The 23,238-nt window shown below is 38.5% G+C and overlaps 1 protein-coding gene and 1 long non-coding RNA gene across 2 annotated transcripts in view; one reads left to right on the forward strand and one right to left on the reverse strand.

Annotated features, from left to right (window-relative positions):
- The first annotated feature begins 12,099 nt into the window (after positions 1–12,099).
- The window catches only part of LOC309875322, a 28,278-nt gene continuing 17,139 nt past the window's right edge, over positions 12,100–23,238 (forward strand). The window contains exons 1-2 of the long non-coding RNA XR_014317012.1: positions 12,100–12,190; positions 13,588–13,808. This is a non-coding gene — a long non-coding RNA (uncharacterized lncRNA). The remainder of the gene's footprint in view (positions 12,191–13,587; positions 13,809–23,238) is intronic.
- The window catches only part of CDYL (chromodomain Y like), a 103,392-nt gene continuing 95,038 nt past the window's right edge, over positions 14,885–23,238 (reverse strand). The window contains exons 5-7 of the mRNA XM_082754645.1: positions 22,219–22,429; positions 17,817–17,960; positions 14,885–16,745 (exon numbers count right to left, since the gene is read on the reverse strand). Of these exons, the coding sequence (XP_082610771.1) occupies positions 16,587–16,745; positions 17,817–17,960; positions 22,219–22,429 (514 nt within the window). The 3' untranslated portion in view covers positions 14,885–16,586. The remainder of the gene's footprint in view (positions 16,746–17,816; positions 17,961–22,218; positions 22,430–23,238) is intronic.

Genomic DNA, 23,238 nt, shown 5'->3' on the forward strand with positions numbered 1-23,238 from the left:
TTATTCTTGGGATAGAGCTTAAAGAGTAAAAACGGAGACTAATCCAATTCATGGGGTATTAAACGTCCACCTTCTGAATATTAACAGTTTCTTAAGTATCTACTACAAACCAAGGCAATTCTTTGTAGATTGTCTCTTCTGGCAGAGCAAAATATGGCTTCTGATCCATCTTTGGAAGTTTACTTTCAGCACTGCTTAAAACTTTTAATGCAGCCATATACAGGAGCAAAAAGGGGGAGCTGAAGTGATTTGCACAGTTTTGAGCTTTCCAGAGAGTGTGTTGAGATGGCTATGCCAAATTTCTTTTAGTTGGCTGTATTGCAACAAGTTAGTTGGCTTTAGTTAATAGAATATGGATATATTTTTTGCACTTGAAGAATATCCTAAGCAGTAGTGTATGCTGTTTTGTCTGGCAGAGAGCTAAACACTTATTCTCCCCACCCACTATCAAATGAAGATGAGCATCGATGTTAATATTATTGTTGTTAATATCTAAGCTGGATGTCTAGGTTCACTGGATCCCAATAATCTTAAGTTTTCTGCATTGTACATCAGTAGGGTTATAGAGGCTGCAAAGGGTCTGAGTTTTATCAAGTGGTTGTAGCTGTAGTTAGATCTTCAAAAGCGGTGCTGAGCATTGTGATGCCTTTTTGTAGGCAGTTTGTTTCCCAATGGCATTAACAGCCGTCAACAGGATTCCTAGCCCCACAGAGCTCATTTACTCAGGTGCTTAGAAAGGAGATGCAGAAAAAGCAGCTGCTATAAAGTGTGAAGGACTGTGGTGCACCTTCAGGTTATCTCATTCTGCAGTTTAGCTCAGTCTGCTCTGATGGAAATAGGAGTTTTGGTGTTGGTGGATTTTTTTTTTTTGGGGGGGGGGGGGGGGGGGGGGGGGTGACCTTCTACAAATAATTCTGCAGTTCCGTACTGCTCTGACAGCTTCTCATTCAATGCAACAAACAGAGCGATGCTACTTGCTTTGTAAAGCACTTTGCGAGAGCTACAGGTGCATGCAGCATTCACAGAATTCACCTCAAAATGTCTGATCAGCTCTGGCCATGTCTTTCTCCCTCTGAAGACTGCTGATCGGAGAGCGGTGGCTTTGACCAGGACTCCAGGGTGAAACAAGTCCTGTCTTTACCTGTCTGGGGGATGATGTAAGTGAAGGAAGCGGCATAGGTTTTATTCTGCTTAAGGCAAGACTGCGGTGTGCTGGAAAATGTGGCTCCATTTAGGTGGCAACATTGAAGAGAATAGAGAGATGAAGGGTAACTAAGGGTAACATGAAGCATTTGGTATATTTATAAAAATGTGAAATGGCTTTTCTTATTTAAAGAATGGTTGTGCATCATTGAAGGCTACAAAAGCAAAGTGGGAACATTCTTTCCAAATCAGGAGAAAAGCAATCCTTAGCAGTTGCTAATCTATTTATGTTCCAGTCATGCTCAGAGTGTGGCTTTGAGGGCTGAAGCTCTTGTAATTAATTGCCTGGAATATGTCATTCTGCAGCAAGATTCATTGTTCTCTTCTCCCCAAGAGGAAGGCTGAGATTTTTAGCTGTAGGACTTCCCTGTAAAACGAGCAGAGAGACATGGCTAAATTCCCATGTATTGTTTTGTGGAAACACTACTAATTATGGCTCCCATTACAAGCATGTCATTTCTATGTGATCTAGACAGAAATTGATGCATTTGGTGGGAAGCAGCCAATGCTTTATTCTGGGGATAATACACAGGCTTTAGGTTTTGATCCCTGTTGATAGAGGTCCTTGAACTTTGCAGAATCAGTAGGATGCTTATTTAGTTCCCTGGTTTCTCAAAAGGACTTTATTTTTAATTTTCTTTTTCTCAGCTTCTTCCTGCCAGGTTCCCTTTGCTATTCCCCAAGCAATGCTCAAAATATTTACACGCTATGCCAAATTAAATGAGAGTGAACTCAAAGCTCCGTGCCTGTGTGAAGATTTAGAGGGGCAAGATTCAGCAGGGACTGAGCATGCTTTCAAGAAGCTATGTAAGATACGGCTTCAAAAGGACCTTCAGCCCAACCTCACTTACATTACTTTGTATGGGAACCTTTCTCCTCTATGTCTTCCCTTCCCCTGAACAGAAATGAATGCATTTTTAAATAGCGAAGCATTCCTGTAGCTTCCTTTCAAGTCCCCGAGGTATTGTTGGCTGTGGGAACCTCCCTATATAGCTCCTGTGGAACTAGGAGCTTGGAGCATAGCCATGACACTTCCATGTAAGAAAGCACACATGCTCTGTGCAAAACTTTTCACTGATGTTGGTAGACCGGATGGAAAAGCCAATTTTTATCCTATAGATTCACTGCTTTTGTAAATGACAACCTACACCGACTTTTCTTACCTGGGGGCTGAAAGTGGAATTGCTGTTAAGTTTCAACTGCATTTGAGACTTCTTTAGATCTGGAGGCTGTTCTCTCTGGTCCTTTGATGCATGGCCTGATCAAGTGCACTATATGCTGATGACCTCTATGAAGAGGAGCTGTGAAGAACAGGTCTTTCTACCTGTCAGAAGGTAGGTCTGTTGCATTCAGGACTGCTTTGGTACTTTGTAGTCTGAAGCAGCTATTTCTTTCTTTTCCTTACACCAGCGTGGGTTGGTGGGTTGATTCAGAAAGTTCAAGTGCTCCTGGATTTACTGGCATCATTTCTAAAACTGCTCAGTGGCCCGCTTACTCTGCCCTTGGCCAGCAGTTGCCACAGCCTATGTAGATATGCAAGGAGGACTTGTTTCCAGGGAATATAAACTGTGGACATCTGGCCTTTCTTCTGGAAGAGCAATCTGACAACTGTCATTCAAAGCTCTCAGCACTGGCAACTCACAGTTTAGTTTGCAAATAGTATACCTCCAAGAAGGTGGTGCTTCTGTTTGTTTCTTTCTTTCTTTCTTTTTCCTTGGAGAACAGTCATTTCGGGAATACCTGATATTTTCTGGAATACTCAAAAAATATGATTCAGAAACAAATTTCAGTAATGAATAACTGCAGTGGTAACACAGGGCAGATGTTTGAGGCTTTTTCAATAGCATAGAAATTGCTTTATGAAACAGATTTTGTCCAAAGTGTTTTAAGTGCTTGTCTGTGTAAACGATGAGAGCAAGGTAAAAGCACCTCAGGTTCTTAAAAAGGCTGAAGTGTGCAAGCTCATACAATTACTGCTCTAAAATGTCTGTGGTGCCCTTCTTCCCTCTCAATTCATTTCCATAAAAAAAAAAAAAAGTGGATAAAGGAAAGAAATAGAAGACCTTAGAAATTGGTCTTGGACTGAGATTAAACATAAAATTTGTCTTGAAGGGAGATCTTAGTGATTGAGAAAAAGTTACAGTGTTTTAGTACTAAGTTGAGTATTTTTTGAGTATTTCTTCTGTACTTCTTTTTGTGAACTCAGTAAGAGTCAAATGGACAGAAGAGGTCAGCATGTGTTAAGAAGGTTGATTTCAGTGCAGATTGAGATTTCCCATGTTCTTCCACAGTGTGCTGAATTTGGTAAAAATCAAGTGGTTATTGTACTTTTCTTAATGAAACAATAGCTTACTGTGCCAAATACTTCTACGTATGTTTAGATATATTCCATTCCCAGTCAAACAAGAAGAGGAGATACTTCCCTAAAAGAAGACTTACAAATACCAGGATCTGTGCAAAAATGAAGAGGCTGGACACCACTGTAATAAGCACTCTTGGTTTCTTGTGGTACTATGGCAAGAAAATGCCCAGGAAAGGCACTTACTGTAAATTAACTACAATACTCTACAATACTCTGCCTTATAAATAAGTACAGTTGAGGATGGTATGTCTTTTGCCTAAATCATCTGGTGACGCTGGCCACTGGAGCTGTGTCCTCTCCTCTGCTCAAAGGTGTTCTGTGTGCCACTGGGTAGGGGTTATTGAATCAGATTTTTTGAAGAATTTTGTTTCCATTTAGAAGTAGAAATAGGTAGCTGCCTTGTTCTGGACTTTTGTTCTTTTGATTTCACAGTGTGTTTTTTGTTGTTGTTTTGTTTTTTTGATTTTGTTTTTTTTTTCTGTCTAATTTAACTCCACAAGATGTTTCGCCACATCTGTAGTTTGGAAGTTACTACAGTCAGTTTTCCTATGAGGAATAAACTTGATTCCTGATGTCTAAACCCTCCCGCATAAATTTCCTAGATGTTCTCAGTGAAGGATTCACTATTTGTGAATAAGAAAGAGGGAGTAGTGCAAATTCTGAGAACTTCACTGAAACCCTAACCATTTTTGATACTGAATGTGAAAGGCACACCAGCATTGTGTCCAGCACTCTAGTAATGTGCAGAGTCCATCTCTGCTTTCCACCTTACAGTGTTTCCAATCTTCTTTTGAAGAAAAAAAAAAACACAACACAACAAACAACACACTCAAAAGTGGTGAAGTTGCACAAAAGATTTTGCTGTTGCTAGAAAAGGAAGGATAGAGAGAAACGCACTTCAGTTTGGTTCATCCAAGCCAGTGCTTTCAAGTTTGTTTGGTTGTTCTTAAACAAGCTTCAGAAAGTTTGTCGTTGCCCCATGGTTAGACACGTAGCCTGTTGCTTTGTGTCCCTGTAGCTGTTCTGAGTGTGTTATTGCCAGCTGAATAATGTCATATTTAACATTTTTTGGAGATTTTGGGCAAAGTACAAAAGGGATCTGTCATGCCTTGTTTTTCCTTCTTTTCTTCCCAAAGCATCTGGCTTGCCATGGTGATGGAAAAGGTTGGTACATGGAAAATTCTGAGACCAACTGTCAAGAACAATAATTGTTTGAGATAGTGAAAAACAGTTTCAAGGTATTGTAAAGAGCTGGGGGAAGCTTTCTGGGAAGGGAATTGAAACCAGCCAAAGAGAAGTCTGGACTATTAAATTAATTAGCCTGTCATGAGGTTTTTGAAAGCAAAGATGGAGCTGTATTAGCATGTTGGCTTCATGGCAAGTGAGAGCTGGCTGGAGCCTGCTCATCTGCATGTAGTTTGGGGATGAATTAAAGTCTTAGAGCCCATGGGTTTTGTTGAAAAATGACATTTTGAAAGAGGCAAGTTGGCTGCTAGGAGTCGGAATCACAGCAGAGCCAAAATAAGCTTCATATTTCTTAACCCCTGTGTTACAGTGAACTCCAGATTTTCCCAGAAGATGTGCAAATGCAGATGGACTGAGCGTTGTGAGCTGCCAGGTTTTAGTGAGAAGGGGAGAAGGAAAATAAACTACAGTTGTCCATTATGTAATACAGGTATGAAAAATACAGTTACTCAGACTTGATAATGTGTATAAGGAAAAGGAGAAGGCAGCTATAGAATAAGGAAAAGAGCTAGAGACCTGAGTAAACTGAAGATTCAAGCTATGACTTCAGTGTTTGGCAGAAGTCAGAAGAATAAATAAAGTACTGTGATGGTAGGGGGTTGGGGAAAAGAAAAGCGTCAAGAGTAGCATAAGCAGCAAGTCTAGAGCTAGCGTGCTGTGCATTTTGTTAGTAGGCATCAAGTGGAATTTGTGGGAAAGATAGATAACAGCAAAAGAAACTATGGGGTCTGAATGAAGGCAACCAAAAGATTTGCTATGCTCCAGTCATTTTTGTACTCTGCTGTGAATCGGATGCAGCTCCACAGGACACTAAGGAAGAATGCTCAAAGACATAATGCTAGGAGAGAATTAGGCCTTCTTTTTATTAGAAAAGATGCAAATTGTGATGCAAAAAATGTGATTTATGTGATTCTGAGTTTATGGGAAGCTGGAATCAAGGCCTGAGAAGCTAGCAAATTAAAAAGGCCCAAGGAGAAACAAAAGTGGATCGAAGGGACTGTTTTTTGTCTTGTGATTAAAAAATTATCATTAAGAAAGATGAACCTATTGAAGTTAGGTAGTACAATTTTCAGCAGCTTGTGGCCAACAATGCTCATGTTCTACTTTGTGTATGTGTGAATAGGAGTTTAGGAGCCTAAACACCACAAGATTTGGGGTTTTGAAGAAATGCAGCGTGGTAACCAGCTCCAGGCAGGTCAAGCTAGAAGGGTACCAGGTTTCCAGCTCTCCTGCGTTCCAGTCAGTTCCGACTGACCCCTTCAGGTGGCAAATGGTTTTACACGTTATTTCTAGGAGCTCTTCTGAGCTTTTGTCAAGTTCTGCCTCGGGGTTACTGGGGGATAATGGTAACACAGCAAAGAGGGCTGAAGGATGTTAAGCATGTATCTGGATACAGTGCTAATTGGAAAGCCGGGGAAGGATATAGTGCACAGCCTTTCAGGGTCTCCTGTTTCATAAGGTTTTTGCCTCTTCCCTCAGTAAACTTGAGAGACAACACTTTTTTTTTTTTTAATAATAATTTTGTCTTTCCATATTGGTGTTATTTGATGAGGGGATGTATAGTTCCAGCTGTAGAAAGAACACTGGCATTCAGATGAAATCGTTGTAGGCATGAAAAGCCTGTGCAGACCAAAAATTGAAATAATTGCAATCTTCCATCTTCTATTTAAAAAATAAATAAATGTTTGTTTACAACACAGGACTTCAAGTAAAGCATGCCTGATATCTACCTTCAGAGTTCTTAAAACTGCTTGTGAAAGTTTCTCCCTCGCACATAATCTTGGACCTTTAAGTAAAGCTCCTGAAGCTGTGCCAACAGGCCCTCCATTGCAATTTTGTGAATGCTTCTGATCTTCAGAAGCATTGAATTCAGAAATTCTGCTGGGATAATACTGGGTCATTGTAACACAGGGATAAAATTGAGTTTAAAATTGTCTTCATACAAAAGTATGTGGGTGAGTTGTAAAACAACAACAACAAAAATAAAGGAAAAAACATGGCTAAAACTCTTACAATGGGGAAAACCTTGTAAACTTATTGGGTAAATTGTCCATGCAGCATATACAAGTGAATACTACATGTTATGCATTGTGTATGTACAACAGCTGTTTATGTGTTAGAAATATATTTAAAATAAGGATTTTTAAAACTTAGATCTAAGCAAAATTTATTTCCCATTTGCTTTTACTGATAGCTGTGTCTAAACCTCATGCTTACTGTTGGAAATACCAAACTTTGCTATCCTAGAGCAGTTCTAGGTTTATTAAATTACACAATTAGAGGAAAAAAAAAAAACAAAAAAAAAAACATGGGAAACATGGGGAGAAAATCTGTAGCTAAGATTTTGGAAAAGTTGGAGGTCATTTTGCCTTGTGTCAGAGCCATGCAAGCTGTAATACGCTTGTCAGTTAAACTGGTTCAGGGTTGTTTACCCATTCTGGGCACCCAGCCAGCCTAACTTACAAAACTGCAATTATCATGATTGCTAGGAATAGTTCCACTTCTTGCCTTGGATTTCTTGTGCCTTGCTCCTTTTCTTCTTCAAGGAAGTCTTAAATTTTCCTGTCAGTTCTGAGGAGACCCTGGTTTCCCCCTTAGGGGTTCCCACGGAGACGCAGTTATGGGCTATCCAGCCCTGACAAATGCAGTCCTTCCACAGAGGGAGCAGCGAGCAACAGCCTCGCTTCTGGGGGCTGAATCCCTGCTGGCCCCAGGCAAGAAAGCCAGGTCTTGCTGCAGGAGACCCACAGCCTTCAGGTTTTTTATGGTTTTACACAATCTCTGAATCTTTCTCACAGGCTGAGGTGCTTTGGCATTTGCCTTGTCCTCTATTATGTCCTCCACACCCATTTCTGTGGCAATTCCAGCAGTGGTTTCGTGCACGTGTTGAAGTAATTTTCTGTGTCCCTTATCAAACCACAAACCGAAAAGAAAGAACTAGTACCAGGTGCTGGCTACCCAGCAGCTTTTGGGCTGCAAGTACGGTGAGGTTGGAAGGCCCTTAGGATAATGCAGTGTTATATCAGTGCTTCTGTCGGGTTCTTAGAAGACTCCACCTCCTCCCATGTGTGTGCCTTGGTTGGCTGTTTTGGCTAGACAAAGACGTGAAGCAGCTGGGCGTTAGTTATCAGGGAGAACATGTTGGAAGGGGCAGTTTCATGTTGCTGGTATGAGCTGGGGTTGTGGCTGCCTTAATGAGAAAGCCTGCGAGCTGGTGATAGTGTGTTTAGTGGGGAAAGTCATCAAGTCTGTAGCAAAGTTGTACTCTTGATGGTTTATCATCAGTGATTTGCAGTGTCAAGTATGGCAGCATTCGAGGCACTGTGCACAGACACCTTCATGCCATGTTTTGAGTAGAGCTCCTGTTGTACTTGTAGGAGAAACAGGTGTAAAAGAGCCTTATTCTCAGTTGTCATTCTTGCAAGGGAACTACCTCTCTTTTTGTGCATTACTTTTTATTTATTTATTTTTTGTACATTCTGGATGTGTTCTTATTCTCCATTGTCCGTGTAAAGAGTTCCAGTTTGTGATGAGGCAGTGGTCTGAGCAAATCCAACACTTACCTTGCTTGTGCCTTGTACTACTGGGTACTGTGTCTTCAGCGATAACACATTTCCAGAGAGTGTGCTGTAGATCCTTGCCATTAGCACTGAAGCTCTTCTCAAGCACAGTTCCTCTTCATTGGCAAGAACTTAAAGGAGCACCAGGAATGTCAGAGACAGGGAAATCATGGTGGGATGTCAAGTTATTGGGAATTACTAGCCAGAAATTTTCCTTCAGGGCACTTCCTGGGTTCAAGCCAATTTCTTGGAGTACAAAACTCTGCTGAGGACTTCTAAGGTCTCTGAACCTAAAGTTCTCTGTTTGTCTTTTCCTAGAAATTGGCAAAATTATTATTACTTTTTTTTTTCTCTTTTTTCCTCAGCTAATCAACCTGTCTTGGGGAACTTCTGGAAATTTTTTATATGGCTTATTTGTTACATTATATATGTATAATGTTATGGACTGCGGTATTATTTGCTTGTTTATTTTTGAAAGTTCAGCAATGAAATTTGCTTTGCTTCATAGAAATTGGTGTCAAAACCTGACTTTTGTCTTCCCCTGGATGTACAGACATACTTAATCTATATCTAGAATGGGATTTTCTGTGTCAGCATAAAGGAATGTGTAATTCCTTCATAAACACTCCAAAATGAAAGTGTGACTTCAGTTATTCTTAGATGCGGTGCAATGCTGACTTTACAGCTGCTTCTGGGGATGTTACAGCTCAGCTCTTGAGATCGCAACGTTCAGTCTGCAGACTCCTATTTTGACATGACTGGTCACGAGGCCTACAAAGCAAGCAAAAACAAAAACAAACCTCTTGTGGACATGGTTGCTTTCCTTTGTTTTCTTATTTTGTCTTATTTTGATCCTCTTGATTCAAGTGCTTGTCTCGTTCAGAAGCTCCCAGCATTACGTTCTTGTTAATTTTGTTAACTGCTATTTAGAATCAAAAAATTATTTCAGAACTTATGTTCAGGACTTGCCACATTTCTAGCTCTAATTCCCGCTGCTCTTTCTGAGTGTAGAGCCCAGTGAGAGGGCTGAAGAGAAGGAAGGAAAAAAATGTGGACGTGTGCCTTGTGACATTTGAACATAGTGTGCTTCTATGACATAGCAGTCCTGTGCCACAGCAGACCTTACTGAAACCAACGTGGAAAGAAAACTTACTTATTTTGTCATTTTTACATCATGGAGTGCAAGCACCGTTTCTGCAGATGTGTGTGTTTTAGTTATTCCTGGCTTAACAATTTTTTTTATTATGTTTTTTAAATAATAGTGTTTGACTAAAGATTCCCATCCAACCTGACAAGGTAAGTGAATTTCAAATACATTAGAAGTGTGAGGAGCAGCATCTGCATTTCACAGAAGTTGCTACTGGCAGTGGCCAGTTGGCTTAGCACATGGCTGGAGCGATGCTGAGGTGTGTGAGTGCCTGCTCCCACTGAGAAGGATGGTACTGTGAATTCGGTGAAATATTAATTGATAAGGAAGAGGCAGGGATGCTAAGCAAGACTTTGAAGAGTATTTATATTCTGGGCTTTGTCTAACGATCATGACATTTTGCTGGAGATGGAAGTATAGGGTCATAATGAATGAGTCTCAGAAAGAAGCATTTAGGAAATACTGTTTTATTATAGCATTGTTAATTGACTTCTCACCTTGCAGTGTTATATTGTCTTTCTATAGTGTGTTTGGTAAGTTATATCCAGAGGATATACACAGCAGATTGTGTGAGCTGTTAGGTCCAATTTAACATATTTTACTGTCTTCTTCAGTAGCCAGTGTGGCTGCATTTCAGTATGACTGCCAGAAGCATTGCAGCTTGATTGATTAAGGCAGACCTCAGGGAAGAAAAAGGCAAAATTTTTAGAAGCTGCTGAGGTTAAAGCAATTCTTCAGGTATTATAAAAGGCATGTGTATTTGTTTTGTTTAAGTATTTCAATCCTGTTTATCCTTGAAGAAACAAAAAAGACTTTTTCTTTAGGCTTTTTACTAGAGTAAAAGATGATCCCCGTCTTATCCAAAACACACAAGTCACTCTGTGTTCAGCTCTGTTCTGGGTGATTTGGTACCTTTGAGCACAAGATGTTGGGTTCTTAAAAGATTAAAGTATGTAGTGTTGCAGAGCCTGATGATCCTTCAGCTCTAGCCATAAAGATCATTTGTGGATGATGTTTGTATCATTGGAAAATAAATACAAGTTTATTTTAGTTCTGTTTTCCCCACAGAAACACAGAACAGTTGAAGCTGGAAGAGACCTCTGGAGGTCGTTTGGTCCAACTCCCCTGCCCAAGCAGGGCTACCTGGAGCTGGTTGTCCAGGAGGCTTCTGAAGATCTCAACTCTCTCCAGGCAACCTGGGTCACTGCTCAGTCAACCTGACATTGGAAAAAGCGTTCCCTGATGTTCAGATGGACCCTCCTATGCTTGTGCTTACAGCCTCTTGCCCTGTCACAGGACACCACTGAAAAGAGCCTGGCTTCATCTTCTGGATACCCTCCATTCAGGTATTGCTATACATTGATGAATTCACCCCTTGGAGCCTTCTCTTTTCTCTGTTATCCCTCAAGCAGATATGGGGGTGGTTGAAGTCTCCCGTGAGGACCAGGGACTGCAAATGTGAGGCTTGTCTGCATGAGTTAAGCTGTAGGTACTGATAACGTACTCTACACTGATGGATTGAACAGGTAAATGTTCACCTGGCCTTTCTCTCCTCTAACATTAGGACTTAAGAAAGTATAACTGCTATTCCTTTATTTCTTCATACTGCTGTTTTAAATACTTCCCTGCTCTGTCTTGGTGGTTACCAGTTTCCCTTATTTGTTTTATTTTTCCCTGTGCAGGAGGGCTAAGGAGAACCAACAGGACTCTGTCACCATCACCTCATTTCGTATTGCACTTCAGAATCTTTACATGTCAAACTGCTCTACATCCTGGTAATGCCTCACAATGTTCTTCTTTTTTTTTTTCTTTATTTCCCTGCTTGTGTTTGAACGTCTGGTGTATGACAATCCACCAGTCATGTTCCTCAAGAGTAAGAAAAAAAAATGCGGAGACCTGTAACTGAAGTATTCTCTAGAGAAATGTGAGCAGCTCTTCAGAACAGGTATATGACATGGTGATCTTACACCATACAGGGGCTCTCATCCTGATGGCTACAGCTTCCTTTGGAAAGGAAAACTTACCTGTGTGCAGTCTTCAGTGTAACAGCACTCATGCTGCGTGATCTAACATTGCCAACTCAGCCTCTGATATAGCACTGTAAGACTGCCTGAGTGTTGACAGCTGCTGGCAGTTCCTTAGCATGGAAATTCATAAGGCTAACTGTAATTGAGTTGAGAGATATCACCTTCCTCCTACTCTCATCCAAGGTGTACTTGTCAAAGCCCAGATGAACACGAAGTACTTCAACTTCCCACCAACAAGCCAGGTAGATTATTGGCTCGATTCATTGAAGAGCATCTCTCCCATCCACTCAGCCAGAAACGTTTTGTTTATGGCCCTGTTCCCTAGATGTCTGCAGTCCTATTTTTCCCCACTGTTTGGATAAAGTATGAAATAATGGAGCTATAACTGCTTGCTTTTGCACTGATGTATTTCAACACCTTTTTCAATTGCTTTCAAGTAAGCCTAGCTTCAACAAAAGGATCTCACCTAAAAAGGTGATTAAATTCTTCTGCTTTTTTTTTCAGAACAATAATGGTGCGGTTTCTGGAGCACAGAGAAGTACCCTTTAGCAACATCAGCAATCCAGTGAAGGACTTCTTGAAGGAAACTGCTTGAAATCCAGGCTTTAGGCAAATGAGTAACGTGGAACAAAGAAAAGACCTCGAGGTAAGTTCAGCTTTTGAAATTAGCCCCAAATACCTTTTGTTGTAGGTTAACTTATCTAGAGCTAAAACCTTGCTGTAGTTTCTGTTTTCCCCAAAGTAACAAATCAAGAGAAGGTGTGGCAGGTGGCTTTCCTACAGTTCCAAGTACATTCAAATCATGTCTTTCTGGTACTGTTTCCTGACCAGGAGAAAAGTAACTTTATTTAATTCCAAAAATAAATTTGATTGTAATGGAACTTTTTATGCAGTAAGCATACACAAAGGCCTGCCCAGTTCAATTGCCAGTACTTAACCCTTTGCTGCTTCTACTGCCTGTGATAGTACCTACTTCAGGAGAACTAGAATGTCCCAGAGAGATTCCTAGACTGTACTATTAAGGTTCCTGTCATACTTTGATATTTCAGCACCAACACTGATAGTTGCTTTCTCACTTGTCTCTAGTGAATTCTGAATTCCTTACAGAGCAGATTGTGTAATACAGCAAAGCACTTACAGTAGCAGACAGTCTTGACAGGAGCCTTAGGGGTCAAGACTGAGCCAGGTTAAAGCTAACTCAAGTTCCTATTCCAGTACCATCTTTCCAAATTCTACTAGCCATTGGCTAGATGTCTGACACCCAAGCAGGTTTTGTGATTTGTCTTTGTGCCCGAAGGGTGTAAAAAAAAAAAAAAACAAAAAAAACCACAAAAACACCATATGGAAGTTCTCTCAGACATTCAGAAAGATATCATTTCTATGTTCTTAGCACCTGGGTCCAACAACCTGTGAGGCTCCAAAATTTCCTAGAACAAGTTGTTCACACCCCAGTACCTCAGTACCAGAATCAGCATAGAAAAGGCGTCTTAAAGTGCAACTGCTTTTGTGAAGTTGCAACTCCAAAGTGCCTTAGAAGGTAATGCTGGTTTCAGCAGTCTTTCCACCCTTGTCCTTGGGCCCAGTAAATCCCTTGTGGCTGCAGCTGCATTTAAGGATCAGAAGCTAAATCTGATTCTTCAGGCTGATTTACCTATGCAGTATTGCAAGCTTGTGTAGAACAATACAAGCATCAGCAGCGAAACAGGCTAAACAAAGACCTGACTTCTGTGAAGAAAAGCACTGAAAACACTAATTTTAAAAGGTCTTGAGTCACTTTATATGATCTCATGATTGATTGATTGCTATTAGAAGGCCATCATTTTGCTGTCTTTTATTCTGTTATGGTTTTCTAAAAACTAAACTAGCCTTAATGTTGTTCCATTCAAATATATGGTCCTCAGTTGTGTGGGTTGGAGGACTTTTTTTTTTTTTTGACAGCAGCTAAAATTAAAGTTCTGTGTTACTTATTAGATATTTGATAGAAAATCTTCACAGTGTTGCCACTTTTCCTCACAAGTGCTTTTTTTTTTTTTTTCCCTGAAGTGTTTGGAAATCTGTAAACTCTTCAAAAATCATCATTAATAGAATTCAAGCCCTGTAAGAAGAGGCAGCCATGGAAGATTCACATACCTGCAATTATTGGAGGTATCTCTTGTGGATTGATAGTGCAGCAATTCAGATGTGAGGGGAATGTGAAAAACAGGTACACTGCATTTTACTTCAGTACCTGATGCCTACCTTGCTGGATGGGCCTCTCCTGTTGGGTAAGATGTTCAGTTTACATTGCTTCCACATATTCATCTTAGAGACACTAAAATAAAAAAACTACCCTGTTTACTCCCTATATGACCTCTTCAGTACAAATGCCTTAGCAAGGTATTACTAAGATTTACTATTTCTGCTGAATGCTTCTGATCTTAAATGAAAACATCCTCAGAACCTCCACAGGTACGTTGTGCATATCAGTAACAATTGCACACTGAGGATATTTCCTGACCTGTACCTAAGAGAACTGTACAGAACTTTCCTATAGAAATGATATCTCTATAGTCTGATATATACAAAAGTATGTCATTAATGAATGACAGCATATTTTTAATAGTGTAAAGTTAGTTACTGGTTCTAATATAAAGGTAGGGCAATTGCGCAGTGACACAGCTATGTAGCTGTGGCAATGACTATACAAATTGGTCTGAAGTAAGGACTTTTTCTCGTTTATTCACAGCTTAATATGCAAATTGAGTCATAGTAACAGCCTGACTGAAAGTAACAACACAAAATGAAGCAAATGGAATTATTTTTTTCATTTGAATTGCCTACATGTTCAACTGATATAATTCTTCTAAATATTTCCAGATCTAGCTGGCTGTTTCAGTGAAATTTATTCATGGTTAAGAATAGCATACATAATCCTCAAGCTGAAATAGATGCAATCTATGCCCAAATTCTTCTTCAAGCTGCCAGAAAAGGGATGTGAATAACAACTTGAGTCAAACTCAAAAAGGTTTAACATTACAGAACTTTGTGTAATGTATCTTTCTTTCTCCCTTTCAATATAATCAAATTCAGGTAGGGAATCCTCACTTGCTTTACCACAGAATTATTGCGAAAATGATACATTCTTAAGAGATATGAAAGAGTATTCAGTAATTTTTTTGCAAACTGTAACAAAAAAAATTAAGAATCAAATGACTTACTGAATGTTGTCTTCCTATCAACCTTATCTAAGAGAAAATATCTATATAGTTTAAAACAAATTAATTTTCAACATTTCAATGGAAACTGTTAAGAGCTTATATACATTTGACAGATTAAAACCTTAATATTGAAGTCTCTAATTTGCAACATTTATGCATCTCTTTCTTTAAAATCAGAACTGTCTTTGAAAAATACAACTATATAAGAACCGCATTTAAAATGTGTTAAGAAATATTAGTTTTATTTAACCAGTTTTCACAGCTGAATATTTATTCTATAAAAACTTTACAGATTGTACAGTTTATATATAGTTTAAACTACTAGAACAAAAAAGTAGGTCCCACAGATGCAAAAATACTGTACCAATCCAAGGTAAAGGCAGATTTACACACTGTACAGCTCTCCACTGGGAAGGGGAGGTGGGTCAGTTCCAAGTTAAAAACTTCAAAACTGTACAAAAATAAGGTTTGATTTCTTTTTCATTCTTCATAATACATTCATTAAGATTGCAAGCACAGATACCCAAGTAATAATAGATATCTGCAGTCAGGAATCAATAACCACTCCTGAAAGGAATGCAAAATAGGTCTATTTACACAGGGCACTCTTTTACACCATACTGTATATAGTGTATATTTAAAATAATAAAAAAGCATAGACAAAGAACATTAAACATCTAATATAAGGTAGTTTTTTTTAAAGTTTTTTTTTTTTACTTAATAGTGTGCCAAAAGAATTTTAACTTATTAAATAATATATTCTAAGTGAACCTAAAATTTATGAACATAAAATGCATTTTTGGTGTAATACATCAATTAAACCAGCAAATAGGAAAAAAAAGTATATAAAGTAGTATTCTCACCCAGCAACATAAGCACTTACGTAGTTATTAAAAAAAAAAAAAAGAAAGAAAAAACAGAGGCTATTAAAAAAAACACTAAACTAACTTATAACTTAGGATATTCATACATAGATATTCAGTGATTCACTAATACTGCAAAACAAGCTTTTTTTGTCTTTTTTTCCTTCCCCCTCCACTTCCCCTCATTCCCCTTCCCCAAGAGACAGTGGTTTCTTCATGCTGTCTGGGTAAGAATTAAATGTATTCCTGCCACCTTCTTCCCACCCCTCTATACCTCCCCCCAGAAAAAAAGCACAGAGTGTTTTCTTAGCATTAATCCTGAGCACACTCTCTTTTGGGGGATTTTTGTGATTTAATCTTTCTGGAGTTCGATTCTGAAAAAATTTAGAGTGTTCCATTAGTTGAGGTATGTCAACCTTCTTCTGAGACAATGCTTTACATCTGAGCTGATTTGTTGGGCAGTGAAAGTAAGGGCTGGCTAATACCCGTTTCAGTTCTGTATTCTAATGAAAAAAGAAAAGCGTTATTCCAGACTTCCCTGCCACACAGAAAATAAATGCAACACCATTCACTTTTTAATCCATTCTCTATTTGATACAGTACTAGCCAAAGATAACAAAAACTATAGCCTTTAAAGAGATGTTTGGTAGTGCACTCTATCATTTTTTAGCTTCTTGTGTGTGTGTGTCTACATACACACTCTCACACATTATATATATATACTTATATATAAAAAGTTTATATATATATATGCACACACATTATGTATGTGCATATATACATGTAACAATCAGGGAGAAAAGAGTTTTGTTCAAATTTAAGTGATACAGTACTTTTAAACCCCTTGACAATAAAAGGTGGGGGAAGTTCCACTGCTGTTCCCAAGCTGAGCAAGGGGTGAGTTTATATAGGATTTTAAATGGGCATATGCCGTTTGCCCTGATGTCCAAGAAATACAATTCCAGTGTCAATGGGCATCTCATCAGAACTCATCAATTTTCCTCTGCAGGTATTTTAACATTGAGTCCATCCCTTGTGCTGAGCCCCAGATTTTCTTCAAAACTTCACACTCCTTTTCATTTGCTTGTTCCAAGTCCACCTTCATGATATTACGTACTAAAGCTTTGGATTCTTCAAGTACCTAGGTGAATAGAGAAGAGAGTTTGTTCAGTATTACAGGAGAACAGAGCAACTTGTGTGCTCACAGTTGTTGGTTTTTTTTTTTTTTTTTTTTTTTCAAAGCCTGAAATTTAATCTTTTATCACTTATCAATCTTTTCATATACTATAACCCTATGGATTCTTGCTCAGTCATACACAGTTTCCTTTACCTTATACCAACACAACTTAATAAAGTACAAAAATAACAAGCCATTATGAAAATAATAACCATAAATACGAATACATATACGTGGTTTTATACTGGTAACTAGAGAAAACGCCAACTCCACTTTGGTGAAGGCCAACTATAAAACTAGTAACCAAAACTGCTCTAATAACCAGGCATACATTGACGCTTAAATAATAGTATCTAAAATAGACCAAAAAAAAAAGTCTTAAGTTTGCTTCTTCACTTAGAAGACTATTATTCTGTTTCAAAGTCTAGCATTTCTAATGCACAGAACAGTTGATTTGTACTTTCTCTTCCCATAAAAAAGCATCAGATTTTGGTAGTTCCAGCTGTCATGCAACTGCCATTAGCGCACAAAACCATGAATGCCTATGCATCATTGGTAAAATTGTAAGTTCAGCCTAATGACAAAGGCTGAATTTTTCTATGTTTACAAATATTTCTTTAAGTTACCAATTTCCTTATTAATTTAAATCACAACTTAAGATACCATTTCTATTCAGTTCTCAGGCCAACTGTTTCTTATGTTAATTAGGGTAAGCTGGATTTATATGCCATACCATTTATACTTAAATTAAACACGAAGTATATTTTTAAGGAGTCCAATGTTATGTTATGTTCTTAACCACAATATATTAACGCATATGATAAAGAGAAGTCAGATACCTTTAAAAAAAAAAAAAAAAAAAACACAGAACAAGATATGTTCAAATGTTAAAAGGCATTAATATTTCTAAAATGTGGTCCTCATGTCATGAAACTTTTTTTTAAGGAGAACATGATGATATAAGTCTAATAATAGATTAATTTTAATTTATCTAATTATAAAAAGCCTTATGGTTAGAAAATAAAGGGCACTTACAACTGAATTACATGCGACAAGTTCCTTAATTCGAACCATTACTTCTTGTGTGAATGTTCCTGGCCAAAACACTTGAGAGACGAGTCCTTTGGCACAAGCTTCCTGCGCAGTCAACTTCCTCCCACTGAACAACATTTCATTGGCCTGAAGGGATAAAAAGTTACTTCTGGTATGAAATGTAATGAGACAAAACTCTTTAAAAGAAAAATGCTCAAAACAAATAAGGAAAATGCCTGCACTATTTTTGAAGTACTTCGATTATGGCTCTTCCAACTTTTAATTATTAAAGACAAAGACTTGCCTACAGATGATCTGGTCAATGCTGTTGACTATACTACTTCAATAGTTATAAAAATACAGACGCCTATGATTCGGCATGAAAAGCGTAAACATCTTTTGTCATTTCCTAGTCATGAGTGTTGATAAGCTCCAGCTTTCTTGGAGTATTTCAGAGTTGATTAACTATATATGTAAGAATATGTTACAATGCCTGACAGGCCTGTAAAGTGATACTGAAGTTGCTTGCCTTTTAGTTGTAGCAACTAAATCCTTCCTAAAAAGTCTACATTATCTGTAAGTTAGAGAGATAAGCCAGTTTTGGTAGTAGACCTCCTGGGAACCGACAGTCTTGGAAGGAACACAAAGTTAAATATTTTGCAGCTTTTTTTTTTTTTTCTTTCAATAATGAATATTTTTGAAGTCTAATTATATGGTTTATTTTGAGCCCATCTCAAATGTCTCCAGCACCATAGTATTTCATTTATGATGCAGCATTTGAAATAGCTGGCACATCTTAGAGTTCAACGTACAAAACCCACTTAAGTAAACAGGATATAATCCAATTTCTGTTCAAATTCATTGAAAATATTCCCATTTATTTAGAAGTTCAATAGTGAACTGAAATTCTTTCTAAATAGCAGCCTTACTAAAAACCAAAACCAACCAACCAAAAAAAAAGAAAAAAGAAAAAACCCACCCACCTATTTAAGACCTTACACACAGTTTAAAAGCATTAATAAAAGGTATGGAATAGAGTAATACATTGTATGCAGTTATCTCTAGGTCTGTAAATTGTTTTGATTTGCAATCACACTCTTCACTATTTAACAGCTTCCCTGTTAAAATATCACCCTGCAACCATTTATGCTTATGCTTTAATTCTACCTTTTTTGACATTACATAAACACCTAAACTTTTTGTTTGCCTTGGCATTTGCACAGAAAGAGCCAGTGAAGGATTAAAAACTCAGAGCAATTGTCAACCTTGAAAAATCAGTTTTACTGTTTTTTTAAATGACTGATTTACATTGAAAATATGATAAAGCTATCAGTGGACACTTGGAATATGGGGAATGAGGCTGTTAGAGAAATCTAAGCACTCAGCTGTCCTATTACGTGCCCCTTTGTAATGAAATACAAAACCTGCATTCTAGTGGCAGTTTGGTTACTGACTCCTAGTCCATTAGAGGCTTGTATAAAGAGGTTGTTTTTTTAGGATTTTTAAAAGTAACATTTATTACATCTTCCATAACTTAATATGGAGAATTGTGATTCACATTTATTATTATTATTTAAAAGTCAAACCAAAGGCATAAGTTATATATCCCTGTAGTTATACTTTCTCTGAAAGGTTCCAGCAAACAGAAGTATCACAACTATGTCTTCTACTTTTCCAAATTATTTATGAATGATACTGACTTGAAACACTAGCCAAAGATCAGTGATCTATACTAGTTAGACTGAAAAATAAGAATAGATTTTCCTACGGAAATTGAGAAAAAAAATCCAAAATAATTTCAAAAGATACTTGGTATTGATGATCAAAACATGAAGTCAATCTATTGGGGGTTAGGAAACTCAGAAATTTTAAGTTCGCTGGTGAGTTATATTTTCTTCACAAGCATCTTTGGTAATGAGGTTAAAAAAATTAATGCTATAAAACCTTTTTTTTTTTTTTTCCTAAGACTCATTTCTCCTGAATGTGAAAACAACAAACACTAGTGGTGCAGTTATCTGATTTCTGCAAGCTGTAATGCAGCGTTAGCAGAAAACCTTACATGAAATGAGCACTCCCATTAGTGTTTTCAGCTGACAGATTTTGAAGGGGAATGTTTCACTTTTAATCTACATACAGCGTATGCCGGAGACCCACTACTAAACAAGTTTTAGAGGGCATGATTAGATGACTATCTGTGGTGAGATTTAACACATTTGTTGCTTACTTTCCAAGAAATATAATACAGCAATAGAAATGAAGATGATAAAAATAATTAATATCACATTCTCATTACCAACTCTTATTTTCTATTTAGTTTGTCTTTCTCCTTCCACTGTGAAATCCTCATGCTTCACTAGGACACCCACTGGTCTCAGTTTCCCTCTTTTACAGCAAGTGCCTTGAGGCTCATGTGCAACCTCCCATGCAAGCCCACAGGCCCTTGCTGCCACGGAGCACCTCAGCTCTCCCATGCTCCCACTACAGTTGAGAAGCAGCTGGTCTCTACAGTGCTCAAGATCCTGGCTCTGATGTAAACTATACACACTAGGAAACGTGAATCCCTCATGACTGACAGAAAAGCTTAAGTCATACTGCCACGCATGCTAAAGACTGACACAAAAACCCAGCATGTGAAACTTGATCACACAGCTCCTGTGCTTTATGGCCAAGACAAAAAAAAAAAACAAAACAAAACAAAAAACACACAAAAAAAAAAACAAAAAAAAAAACACACAGCAAGAGCTCCACAGCACATACGCATTAACACAGCTCCCAAAACAGCCTGCACAATCTCTATTATAGATTACTTTCAGAACTCAAAAGCAAAGTTTAAGAATCCTTCTGAGATTCCTGGTATTCCCCGTATAGAGTCAGTTTTGAATCCTGAGGTCTGGGCTTTAAATTTCCCGCAGTAATGAACTTTATGTCAAACACGTTCTGTGAAAAAAAGCTCCATGACAGACTGCTCAACAACCAAGATCGATTCAGTCAGGAAAGGTATTTTCAACAAGCTTGCCACTGAACATTTCTACATAGTTGCTGCTTATAAGAAGAACACACTGAAACTGACTTAAAGCATGGGACTTTCTCTAATACATTTATAGGTAGCACTGGAAGCTTTACATATAAGTCTTTAACAATGAGAGCACTCACAAAGGCGCATGAAAGAGTATGCTAGGGAAGAGCTTCTTGTGTTTTCATACAAATTCTGAAGAAAGCAAAAGTAACAACCACAAATCTCTAAAGGACAGGGATGGATGGAACGGATGGATGAATGGATGAATGAATGGATGGATGGCCAAATAAAAAGGGAAAGGAACAATCAGTAGTTTGTAGCACACTAAGATATTAAAGACACTCTTACAACTATTAATCTGTTTCAATTACCTTCTTCAATTACCTTGTCTTCTATACTAAATCTAGACATCACACAATTAGTTTTAAGATCTGTTCAAACTGATGCTTTTAATATATCAAAATCGTATTTTTAAATCAATAAATGCCTATAGGGAAAAACTGGATTTTATTATAAACTATTATTTAGGAACAAACACATAGCTGCAAGCACTTGTTTCATACTGTTACTATTCAGTTTCAATTAGAATGGGATGTAGGTCTCAGCTTTCAAGGAATGCAGCATAAAAATAGTAAACAACATTAAAATAATGTAGGTAAGAGATTTTTAAATAGCTTTTTTGTTACATTTAATTCTTTCATCTAATTGGAAAGTGAGAAAAAAGAGAAACTTAAATAACATGTGGCTTATAGCTTCAGCAACAATGCAAAGCATAACCAGTTACTTCAACCCAGAATTACTGTAAATACAGAGTACAAAACTAAAACAAATCACAAGGATGATTTGGACTGAGCATTACCTGCATAACATGCTCATATTAAGTATCAGAAGAGGTCTACAAAGAAGGGAAGTTCAACACAACTTCTTGAGCATAATGGGTGCATGAAAGCTGAACTGACTATTTTGCAAACTAGCACGAGACTGCTGATAGCTGGCGGTACAGGGCCTGCTATGTAAGTGCAAACCAGCCCGCTCTCTGCTGCGCTCCTTGATGCTGTACTGAGTGCAGGACACTGGTGGCTGGGCCTCACAAGGCACCAGCAGGGAACAAGTATCCAGGCATGCATCTTCCCCTTCTTCCACTGTCAGGGCTGAAGGGGGCCCAGGATGTGGGATTAGGTCCCACGCCTTCTGGTTTGTGCACTCACTTGTAAACTAAGTTGTAACAGCATGGAGCTGAGTAAGTACTGGTTTCTCATGAAAGATTCTCAGGAGAGAAAGAAAAATAAAAGACAGCACAGCAAAGGTTAAAAGGTCTTGAAATCACTCTGGATAAATTTTCACAATGGCATTGTGAGGCTGTCGTCCCCTACCCTGCAAGCTACTTACAGAAGCCAGGCCCATTATCCGGGGGAATGTAAGGGATGAACATCCATCTGGACTTTGTCCAAAAGTAGTGTACGGTGTCTGAAACCAAGCCTTCTCATTAGCCCAAACCACATCACACAGAGGCAATATAGATGCTCCAAGTCCAATGGCTGGGCCATTTACTGCTACAATAATAGGTTTCTTAAACTGAATAAAAGTATTCACAAAATTCCTGAAGAGGAAAAAAAACAAACATGCACTCATATTAAAAGCAAAATATGGCAGTCCTTGAGAACTCAGTAGTAATTCATCTCTGCAGTAATGTCATTTTCAAAACCAACCTGATAATAGCCTGCCCTGACATGACTTGGGAAGAGCAGTGCATGTTGTCTACCTAGACCTCAGAAAGGCTTTCATTGGTGCCTCCATAAAACCCTCATAAGGAAGCTGATGGAGTATGGACTCAATGAGCAGATGGTGAGGTGGACTGGAAACTGGCTGAATGACTGGGCCCAGCAGGTGGTGAACAGTGGAACAAAGTCTGCTTGGAGGTCAGTTACCAGTGGTGTATCCTGGGAGTGCGTACTTAGTCCAGTCCGTTCAGCATCTTCATTCATGATCTGGACAGTGGGTTTAGCATAACCTCAGCAATTTTGTTGACGACAAAAAACTGGGAGGAGCAGCTGGTATGCTAAAATGTTATGCTGCCATCCAGAGGAACCTCTACAGGCTGGAGAAATGGGCTGACGGGAGCCTCTCAAATGGAAGTGCCAAGTCCTACACCTGAGAAACAGCCCCAGGCACTGGTGTATACTGGGGGGCAACCAGAAGAAAAGCAGCCTGGCAGGAAAGGACCTGGTGGCCCTGGTGGACACCAGGTCGAGCACTTGCCTTGTGGCAAAGGAGGCTAATGGTATCATGTACTGTGTGAGGAGGAGCTTCACCAGCAGGTCAAGGGAGGTGATCCATCCCCCTTGCTCAGCACTGGGATATTGTGCTCTGTTCTGTGCTCCCCAGTAAAAGAGAGATGTGAGTATACAT

The sequence above is a fragment of the Aythya marila genome, assembly GCF_965140915.1.
Source record: "Aythya marila genome assembly, chromosome: 2".
Taxonomy (NCBI): domain Eukaryota; kingdom Metazoa; phylum Chordata; class Aves; order Anseriformes; family Anatidae; genus Aythya; species Aythya marila.